The 11,155-nt window shown below is 49.9% G+C and overlaps 1 protein-coding gene across 4 annotated transcripts in view; it reads right to left on the reverse strand.

The window, feature by feature from the left end:
• The window catches only part of OGDHL (oxoglutarate dehydrogenase L), a 28,305-nt gene extending 21,008 nt beyond the window's left edge, over window positions 1-7,297 (reverse strand). For 3 of the 4 annotated variants that reach the window (XR_001818028.2, XM_017504698.2, XM_017504697.2), the window contains exons 1-3: window positions 7,162-7,297; window positions 3,102-3,306; window positions 1,502-1,672 (exon numbers count right to left, since the gene is read on the reverse strand). Coding sequence is in view for 2 of the 4 variants with exons in the window: in XM_017504698.2 (XP_017360187.1) it covers window positions 1,502-1,672; window positions 3,102-3,305 (375 nt within the window). In the remaining 2 variants the exon portion in view is untranslated. The remainder of the gene's footprint in view (window positions 1-1,501; window positions 1,673-3,101; window positions 3,307-7,161) is intronic. The other variant, XM_037729962.1, reaches the window with a different exon arrangement.
• Between the last annotated feature and the right edge of the window lie 3,858 nt (window positions 7,298-11,155).

Below are 11,155 nucleotides of genomic sequence, written 5' to 3' on the forward strand. Positions count from 1 at the left end.
GGAGTGAAGTGGCACGATTTCAGCTCACTGCAACCTCCGCCTCCCAGGTTCAAGCAATTCCCTGCCTCAGCCTCCTGAGTAGCTGAGATTACAGGCACGCACCACCCTGCCTGGCTAATTTTTTTTGTATATTTAGTAGAGACAGAGTTTCACCATCTTGGCCAGGCTAGTCTTGAACTCCTGACCTCGTGATCCACCCATCTCAGCCTCCCAAAGTACTGGGATTATAGGCATGAGCCACCAAGTCCAACTCCTTCTGCCCATAATACAGTGTTTTTGTTTTTGTTTTTTTTTTTCAGTACAGTGTGCAGGTGATTCTAACCAGAGCTGTGTCTGCTACTGGCCTGTAAGAGGCCGCAGCCCTCCTGGTGCTTATCCACACCAGGCACAAGAGTAACACACCTGAATCCAGAGGCCACCCTGCCAGGAAAACTCTCTAATGAATGCCTCCTCTTGGTTAATCAAAGAACAAACAGCTGCTGAAAGGCTGAGACCTGTGCTTACAAGATAAGTCCCTCAAGCAGCACCTTGAAGGTTTCCCTGGATTTAATACAGTTTTACATCTTGTTCTTCATTTTTGAAGTCAAGGACTAGATCACTGTCCGCTTCTTTTAGCCAGCCAGGAAAGACACAATACAACTAGCTTCTGTTTACTCCCAGGTGGCCCACCATTGATGGGTCCTCAGGCCAGCAAGGGAACCCAACCCTCCTCACCTTCCCTTTCCATCTCTGGGTGGCTGGTGTATAGGGAACTCAGTTCCATCCCACACACTGGGCACCTCATTCAGAGGCAAAGCATCATTTCCATTTGCCAATGCCCCCCTCTACCCTGGCCTTGTAGTGGCTTGCTGTTGCCTCACATTTCCCTGACGAAATACCTCCTGCCACCAGTTCCCAGAGATATTCCAAATGATTATACTTGTTACAGCCTGAACGCCAGAGCAGTCCTCCAATTAGTCCTGTTCAGTCAACAATAAAAGCACAGACCATCACTGGGACTCTGAAAGAGCAGGGGCCCAGCCTAGGAAAGCCTAAGTCTCCAGGAGGAGCAACTGGTGATGGAGAATTGTTTACTGAACCATTCATTCCATAAACATGAATTAGGAACCTGCTGTATCAGTCCCTGTTCTCTTGGGATGCCCATTCTAGAGGAGAAAACAGAATTAACAAGGGTTAATCTATTCACTCCTCATTCAGCAGGCTCTGGAACTGATCCCTTACTAAGTGTTCCTCCACGTACTTGGGGCATAGTGTGTGCAAGGGGACCACAAGACCACAAGCACACAAGTCAGTATGCACAAAAAATATTTCAAGCAGGTGCGAAGTGCTCTGAATGGTGATGTGGCAAAGACTGGCCAGAGGAGTGGCTGTCACTCAGTAGAGGACCAGGAGAAGGCCTCTCTGGGGCGATGATGTTGGAGCTCAGACCCCTTTCCTCAGTGCCTGGCCACACCCCAAAAGCGAGTGCAGCCTCCCAGCCTGTGCCTCAGCTGCCCCTCACCTGGTAGGCCCGGATCAGGGACTGCACGGCCAGGTGGTCCTCCACCAACTTGCTGGTCTTTGTCCGGCTTGAGACTACAGACCTGCTCTCACGGGTGACAGAAGTGGGCTGTGGCTGAGCAGAGCCAGAAGAGGCTTCCTCGCTGGCTTTCCGGAAGAAGCTGTCCCAGGACTGGGCAGGGCAGAAGTAAGAACACCGTCAGGTCAGGGCCTGGGAAGAGTCAGGGGTGGCCCAGGCTGGGGCCCCAGGGGGTGTCAGGTCTTCCTTGGGGACCACACCTCTCAGGGCCTTCCCAGGGTGCCTGATGTACACACAAGGGTGTTCCCTGCAGAACTGTTTATAAAAACAACAACGTGAAAACAACCTACATGGCTCTCAGTAGAATACTGGCTAAATGATGACTTTACATTTAGAATCTGGAAGATTACAGTCTTTTTAAAAAAGGTGCGTTTGGTATTGTGGATATGGAATATTGCCAAGATACGCTTTAAAGTGAACAAAGTAGAAGACGTACGGCTGCTATTCCCTGTGTAGAAGCAAAAAGCAGACGTGCACATACACAGGCACTTGCATGCGTTTTCCAGGAGAATACTGTAAAAGCACTTTTCTCCATGCACCCCCATACAGCACTGGTGGGAGACTCAGTTGGTACAATCCCCATGGAAAGCAATTTGGCAATACCCATCAAAATTACACACACAGCTACTCCTGGACCCAACTATTCCACTCTGGAGAATTTATCCTATAGATGGCTGTGCAGGTGCAAGATGATGAAGGTGTAAGATGACGCACTGCAGCACTGTTCACCACAGCCAGAGGCTAGAAGTGAACCAGATGTCCGTCAGCAGGAATGGGGGTGGCACACATATGCAATGGAATACTACACAGCTGGACAGAGGGAACAATGAGACTCTTTATGTACTGATGTGGAAAGATCTTGGAGATACATCACCAAGTGAAACAGCAAGGAGCAGAACAGTATGTGTTATAGGTTACTTTTTTGCATAAAGGGAGACAAATCCAGAGTTAACATTTGCAGTAAGTTTACCTAAGGCAAGTCTTAGAAAGGATATAGATGACACTAAGTTGGGGGACAGTGGGAACTGAGCAGATGGGGATAGATTAGGAGGGAGCTTTCTGACTGTAACTTCTTACACCTGGTTTTGGATCATGTGATTGCACTGCTTTCCACTTCAAGTGAAGGGGTCAGAGAGCAACTTCATTTTTCACCCTCTCATCTGATAATTTTTTTTTTCTTTACCATCAGCAAGTGCTTATTAGCTCAATACATACATAAACATGTATGTCCCTAATTACATATAAGGGGCCATATGGAGATAGCAGAGCAGGACAAAGGGGCACAGCAGGGCTCAGGTGTGGCTGAGCAGGGCATGGCCAGGGCCTCTCAATCAAGACCATCACCCACTGGCTGGTTCAGCAACAGGAAAGCAATAGGCTTTGATGACTGAGGACCGGAGAGGCAAAGAAACCTGTCCAGGGTCACACAGCAGGCAAGCTGCTTCTCCCCGCTGCCCCGCCACAGCCCGGCCCCAGGGCTTCCCTCCCTTGCAGTGGCCCAGGGCAGGGTGAGGGTGCCGACCTTGTGGACACTCTGGGGGTTTTCCAACCAGGCGAAGTACATCTCCTCCATGTAACTGGAGCTGCCTCCATCTTTGCTGCTTGGGAAGGCGGCTGGTGGCCCAGAGGACCTGCTGCGCCAGCCAAACACCGGGACATCATGTGCAGCCAGGAGCCTTGCGGCCTGTGCCCCAAGGCGGGATGGCAGCAGCCACAGCTGACTCATTCTGGACATAGACAATGAAAGAGAGGCATAAATGACAGGACCAGGACCGGAAGAGGCTCTACCAAGCCACTGTCCACTCATCAGCCTCTTCAATCCCACTGGGCGGATGGTGCTGGGCTAGGCAGTGATGAGACAGTGGGAATGCGACACTCTTCCAGCCCCCTGGGCTCACTGTCTGGTGGGAGCCCCTGGCTCAGTAAACTCCATCAATAGATATTGAACAGCCCTGAGCTCCAGCCCTGCGGTGCCTCATTCGCCCCAGAGCACATTCCTTCCCTGATAGGCTCTAAGGCCTGTGCAGAGACATGAACTGCCCAGGCCCTGCCTCAGGGAGCACCCAGCCTAGGTCCTGGACGAACCTAGTGGGACCCTCTAGCACCCAGCTTAGGTCCTGGAGCCCACTCAGAGCCACAGGGCAGGTGCAGGGAATACCCCCAAGAAGGAGTGGGTCACAGGCCCACCACCCTTGAACCAGGGCAGGGAGTCCTCCAAGGGCCAGGTATGCCACGCATGGTCAGGGAAAAGCAAGGACAAAAGCATCCAGTGAGCACAGGTATCGGGGGGTGACAGAGACACGCTATCTCAGGAGGCCTGTAGCTCTAGTCATTGTGACCAAAAGTGACCAGTGACTCCCTGTGACTACAATACTGGCCCAGAGTGCCCTCCCTCCCAGGCCCAGCCAGAAGGCTAGTGACACCAGCCCCAATAATGGCCCCACTTCACTGCAGGAAGGGCTAAGGTCTGGAGAAGCAGGAAGAGTGGAATGGAAGGTGGCCCCAGGCCCAGCCCACCCCTTGGACTGGAGCTACCTTCCCTGGCTCCCATACTCTGGACACCCTGAGAACTTACACCCAGGACCAGTGCCACTCAAGACAGTTAACAGCCCAGGGAGGTACGGACTGGAAGCCCACCCAGGCCAGGGGGAACCACGACCTTCAGCTCATCTCACCCCACTCGGTCACCTGTACCTTCCCAGGGAAAATACCTAAATCTTGGGATTTCAGTGATGGGGGCTTTTTCCATTCCTTGGAGGGTAAGAGTTCTAAGAGCCTCTGCCAATCCTGGAGAAGCTAGATCCCTAGACCCCCCTATCCAGGCAGGTTAGGGGTTGATAGGGCCCACTGAAGTCCCAAATCACCCCATACCCCTGCCACCTCATCCTACACAGGATATGTAAAGTGGGACCTCTGTTCCCCCACCCTACAACTGTGAGCAGAACTCCCTCCTCTGCCCCAGCACAGCCATAGAGCAGCTCCCTGTGAACACCAGCTAATGTCCTCCTGCCCAGAAAGCCCAGCTTATAAGCTAGATACAAGAACCACCCCACCAGGGATTGTGCAACCAGGAGGAGTCTGCTACCTCTGGACAGCTCAGGCTCCAGAAAATATGCATTCTGGGGTAAAACTGGCTCCCAAGTACTGCCCAGGCCACTTAGGTGTGCTCAGCCAACAGGCCCCCTGTGCGCTCTTCTGCCTCACCCCTGCCATCAGCTCAGCCACGTCACCAGGAATTCACTGGCTAGACTTTCCACTAAAGGTCAGGCCCCACCAGAGGCCAGGGCACAGCCCTCCTTCTAACTCACTTGAGCCAGAGGAAAGGGGTGATGTCACCTCCATGGAGGAAGGACAGACTCCTGGGGCAACCAGCAGCAAGCCTGAACAGAGAAAATTTACAAAACAAAAAAGATTCCACTGCTGGGAGGAAGGAGGTGGGCTTGGCAGCCTCTGAGCACCCCAAGCTTCCCTCCCACAGGCTCAGCCCCTGAGGCTTCCAGCCATGTGGCCCAGCCCACCAGCCAGTGATGCCAAGCTCTACAGTGCCAGTGCAGGGCGCTTGGAGCAGACTCCCCCTGGAGTAGCACCTCTCCAAGTACCAGCCAGGAGCTCTGGGGTCCCAACTCCTGTTCTGCCTCTCACCATCCCGAAGGCCTGGGCAAAAAGAAGGCTGAGCCAGCCCAGCTGGCCACTGGGCCCAGGAGCCTCTGAAGCATCAGGGAGAATCTTCTGGAGCATCAGAAAGAATCCAACAACCCAGGATGCTTTATCATCCCCAGTCTATGGCAAAGGAAACCAAATACCAAGACCATCACCAGGGGAATAAACATAATAGGCACCATCAGGAGCACTGATTCTGGGACAGATACTGAGCTCATTTAATCCTCTCAACATCCCATTAGGTGAGCACTCATACCAGTTCCACTTTATAAACTGAGGTACAAGAGGCTAAGCTGGCTAAGCTTGTAAGTGATGGGGCTCTGTGTGGGTTCCAGGGACTGTGCCCTGCTCACTGCAGTCAGGATGTAAGCCAGACTTCTCTTAGAGATGCACATCCCATCAGCTAAGCCAGAGCTGCTTCCTCTGCCAGCCCCACTCCCACCCACCCCCACAGGGGAATGGAGCAGTTTGGGCCAGATAGGGACAAAGTCTGGCTGTGTCCAGAATGTCCCGGTGCAGGAACACTGTGTTTTATAAACATTGAACAGTCTGAGTTGGCCACTGGGCACTGCTGTGGCCTTGACCCAGCCTGGCAAGAGAGCAACCTGCCGCCCACCCCCACCTGCATCCCTGCAGGGCATTAGGGCTCAGTATCTAAAGCCAGAGCCCAAGCTAGCCCTGCTAGTTCCTGCCTATACAGTCGAGGGCAGCAGCAAGGAGGGAGAGTCAGGGTCCCTGTGCATCCCCCTGCTCAGTCCAGACTCCAGCAGAGTTGCCCTGGGTATCTCTTGAGGGGGTCTCTTCGCTGAGGGCAAGGTCACACAGCATCTCCAACCCAACCTCAGAACCTCAGCCCAACCCCAGAAAACTCCTCACACTAAGACTCCCACACATGACCCTGTCTGGGGTGCCCTGGTGTGGACTACTCCCTAATGCATCCATTGCAGAGATCAGTAAACCGAGGCCGGAAGGGTTCTCCCCAGGGAGCCCTCCAAGCTGGGCAGCAGCAGAGCCTGGATTCTCACAGCAGCAGGTCTACTCCGACCCCACTTTCTGAGAATCGAATGAGCTTGGCTAATCAACAAACCGCAACTCTAGTTTGCCAAACCCAAGAGCAGGGAAGGCAGGCCAAGGTCCCAGGCAGGGGCAGGACAGCGAGGGGGTGTGCTTCTTTACCTGGAAGAGATGAAGGGCCTGGACTAAAGCCCAGAAGCGGGAAAAGTACAGAAGCAGATGGGGCCTGTTTCAAGACACTGGGGAGGGACTGTTAGGGCCTGCTTGAGCCAGGTGGCTGAGGGGCATCAGAGGGGTCTTTCCGGTTCGGCAAATGCATACTGCAGCCTGTTGTGGCCTCGCGATTACCCCATCCCCCTCCCACATCTCCCTGCGGGTGGAAAAAGCACTTCCCATGCTAGCAGCGACCTCAGACCATGCCGCCCTCTCTCAGGCCTCAGCTTTCTCTGTGATCGGAGGCTGCGGTTAAAAACGTCTATTAGGTTCCTTGGAAGTCCTGAGACTTCGAAGCTGCCTGAGGGTCCCACCAAGACCACAGAGCTGACCCTCCTCATCCCGGGGGCGGCTCTCGCGGCCCTGGGCCCTCCCCTGACCACGGAAACCGCGGGGCAGTCTGCAGTCCTCGAGTTGGAGAAACCCACCACAAGCACCCGCTCCTCTGCGCAGGACCCTGCACTGGCCGCGTCCGACGCACGAAGGGCTGGGGGTCCCGGGGCAGGCCGCGGCCAGCCAAGGGCGGAGCCAAGGTCACGGTCTCTTCCCCCTCCCCCTCCCCCCGGCGGGGCCAGGCTCCGGGCTGCGGGCAGTGGCGCCCCAGGACCCAGGGGAGAGGAGCCGGGGGCCGGTCCCCAGGACTGCGGGAGGAGCGGCGGAGCAGGGACCGGGAGGGGGCGAGCCGCCGCGCTCACCGGGCGGGCAGGCGGAGTCCGCGCTGCGGCGAGGTCCAGAGGCTGCAGGTCAGGGGGCTGCGCGGAAGGGGAGCGCGCGCGCCGTGCCAATTACCTGGGTCACGTGGTGCAGCCGCCCACGGGCGCGCGCCCCAGAGACTCCGCGCGTCTTGACGTCTCCGTGGACGCCCCGCCCAGCGCCTGGCGCTGTCCGCGGTGCTGGCGACCCAGGCCCGAGGTCGCCCAAGGCCGAAGGGAGGACTCCTCTCTGAGACCGCCGGGTGGGGCTGAGGCCCTGAACCCCCTGTCCTCGTCCTAAAACTAGGACGAATGTACCAGAAGACAAGCAGCCTTTGTGTGTAGGAGAGGATAAGTTTTGTTTTGTCGTCTGTAAAATGGGAATGCTATGGAAAGTTCCACTATCTTAGGGATGTTTTGAAAAAAAGGTGAGATAATGCATGAAAAGTGCTTACCCAAATCTGATACACATTTTACCCATTCATCCTCCCAGTAATGGTAACCCATGCTGTCTTCACCACCCTGTGGCCACAAACAAGGCTGCAGTGAACATCTTCATACACATTCCCTTAGGATCCTGTGCGGAACTTTCTCTGGGATAGAGATCGGCTTTCTAATTATTACCAGAATAGCAGATGCAATGTCCTATTATTGTTTTATTCTGCATCTCTCGTTATCAGCGATGTACATCTCACTTTGTTAGTTTGGGGTTTTCTGTTGTATTTTTTTTTCAACTTTCTGTTGGGTTTTGTTCTCATCTCAAGGGGTTCCTTGCACGGAAACAACACGCCTGTGGTTTGAGTTGCTATCAACTGTCCCCTGAATTATTGCAGCAGACTCCTAACTGGGTTCTGTGCTTCCACACTTGAATTTTAATCTCAAAACTACAGTATGCATTTCACAAGAATATATTTGAATACATATCAAACCAATTAATATGGTTACTTGTCGGGGGAGGAAGACAGGGAATATGGATATGAGGTAATTAATCAATTACCAGATCAGTGCTGACAGAATGCCACAAAGAACGGAATACAACTAACATCTGTACCTGAGATCTCCTAAAAGTTATTTATTTGGAGATAGTGGTTCATATGGTCAAGAATCTTCAGCACTTAGCACAGTACTAGCTCATGGTATTTTTCAGTAAATATTTGTTGAGTGAATGAATCAATGAGTAAATTGACACTTGACTTGGATCCTAAAGGATGAGTAAGATTTTATCTGGTGCAGAAGGGCAAGGTTCATTGGGAATTCTTTGGACACAAGCACCAAAAATGACCTGGCTAGCTTCAGCCAAAAAAGAGTTGATATGAAGGTTGTATACAAGACAACAACTCACAGAATCAGAGGAAAGCTGAAAATTTTACTTCAGGAAGCAGGGCTGAGCCATAGGGAAACTGTCTCTTAAAGGTTCTTCTGATGTTCAAAATTTAAATTCCAGGTGAGAGGCAGTAAAGTACTTGCAGTAGAGATGGAGCAAGGTGGCCAGATTTGAGAAACTTCTGGGGATCAGCTCCAGGGATTTAGTGGTTGACCAGGTATAAGAGTGGGGACATAGATAACCCATAGGCGTCTGGCTTTAGTACTAGACTTGGGCACAGTGGAACTTCTCAGTGAGCTAGGAAAAGGAGAAGATGCAGTTTGGGGAAATAGTGGAAAAGTTAACAAGTCAGAGTCACCAATAAGCCACTTAAGAAAGATTAAGAGTGTGACACAGAGCAGCAGGCAAGAACAAGGCTCCTTGCAAATCAAAAGGTTTCAGAGCCTTTTAGCCTTCCAGCCTAATTGATGTTCTGATAATTGCATTGATTAAAGCAAACATTTGGGACAATCAACGCTCCCATGAGGGTGGCTGCCATTCTCAGAAGCCTGAGAGGATTTGCTGCAGTGGCTGTGGGCTTTGCAAAAATCTTCTGAAACAGACACTTTTATTATTTCCCGTGCCTGTGGCGTGTGTGTGTGTGTGTGTGTGTGTGACAAAACATGCAAGTTTTTATTCATTCTGATTTTATAGAAGTTAAATGATACAGAAGGATACAGAACAAAATGTGAAAAGTCCCCTTCCACCTGACCCAACGTCACCTCTTTTTTTTTCCTCCAGTAACTACTGGACAGTTTGGCAAACATTTTTACAAAATTGCTTATGTATTTATATCCATATGCTTGTACAAACATACGCATAAAAACATAAAATAGATCACACTAGAATATGGTTCCACAACTTGTTTCTTTTTTTCCCTTGTCGTAAAGATTTTTATTTTAAACTCTGTATGTGTAGGACCACTTCATTCGTTTTCATGGGTATGTTGTATTCATTGTAGGGATGTATGATGACCGTATGTTACTTCTCTCACATTGAATGAACATTTCCATTTCTTTTGATATTTACAGAAAAAAAAAAGGAGAAAAGAGTCCTCCTGTATATTCCCTTTAGTACATGCACAACTACTAAGATAAGATTGATTTCTAAATGAAGTTTAATAATGGGTCAAAAGATGTATATACTTTAGAATTTAATATGTATAATAAATATCTAGTAAGACCATTCCAGTGAATACTTCCTCATTAGTGTTTTTGAGTTCCCACTCCCTTATATCCTTGCCAAGATTTGTTATTATCGGTTTTAATTTATGCCAATCTAATAGGTGGAAAATCACACATTTTGTTTTAGTGTACATAAAACTGATAAGTGAATTTTACAATCTTTTTTTTTTTTTTTTTGAGATAGAGACTTGGTCTGTCACCCAGGCTGGAGTGCAATGGCGTGATCTCAACTGCAACCTCCGCCTCCACCTCTGCAACCAGGCATCATGGCACACACCTGTAATTCCAGCTACTCAGAAGGCTGAGGCAGAAGAATCACTTGAACCCAGGAGGCAGAGGTTGCAGTGAGCCAAGGTCATGCCATTGCACTCCAGCCTGGGCAGCAAGAGCCAAAAAGGTTTCTATCACCACAAGAATTCCTCGAAATGCCCTTCTATAGTCATACCTACTTCCCTCCCACCTCACCTCCTCCTTAACTCTTCCAAACCATTAATCATCTCTATAATTTTGTCATTCAATAATGTTATATGTAAGTGGCATTATGCCATAGGATTAGCTTTTTTCACTCAGTATACTTCTTTGAAGATTCATGCAGGTTGTTGTGTGAATCGGTCATTTGTATCTTTTTATTGCTGAGTAGTATTCCATGGTATAGACGTACCACAGTTTGTTTAATCATTCACTTGTGAAGAACATCAGGATTGTGTTCAGATTTTGGCTATTACAAATAAACCTGCTATGGACATTTATGTTCAGATTTTTGTGTGAACATATGTCTTCATTTCTCTGGAGTAAATGCCTTGGAGTGCAGTTGCTGGATCATATGGTAGTTGCATGTTTCGTTTTTTGAAAAACTTCTGCTCTTTTCCAAAGTAGATGTGCCATTTCACAGCCCCATCAACAATGTGTAGGTGATACAGTTTCTCTGCATCCTCACCAGCATTTGGTGTTGTGTGTTACCTATCCTGATAGGTATGTCATGATATCTCATTGGGGTTTTAATTTGCATTTCCCTGATGACTAATGAGCATCTTTGCATGTGCATGTTTGCAATCTGTATATCCTCTCTGGAGAAATGTCTCTTTATGTCTTTTAGCCCTTTTCTATTTGAATTACTTTTTTTTTTTCTTACTGTTGAGTTTGAGAGCTCTTTGCATAGTCTATATGCCAGACTTTGTCAGATATGTGGCTTGCAAATATTTTCTTTCGGTCTGTAGCTTGTCTGTTCATCCTCTTTTCTTTTCTTTTCTTTCTTTCTTTTTTTTTTTTTTTTTTTTTTTTTTTTTTTTTTTTTTTTTTTTTTTTTTTTTTTTTTTTTGAAACAGAGTTTCGCTCTTGTTACCCAGGCTGGAGTGCAATGGCGCGATCTCGGCCCACCGCAACCTCCGCCTCTTGGGTTGAGGCAATTCTCCTGCCTCAACCTCCTGAGTAGCTGGGATTACAGGCACGC

This window comes from Cebus imitator, unplaced genomic scaffold (assembly GCF_001604975.1).
Source record: "Cebus imitator isolate Cc_AM_T3 unplaced genomic scaffold, Cebus_imitator-1.0 Scaffold326, whole genome shotgun sequence".
NCBI classification, from domain to species: domain Eukaryota; kingdom Metazoa; phylum Chordata; class Mammalia; order Primates; family Cebidae; genus Cebus; species Cebus imitator.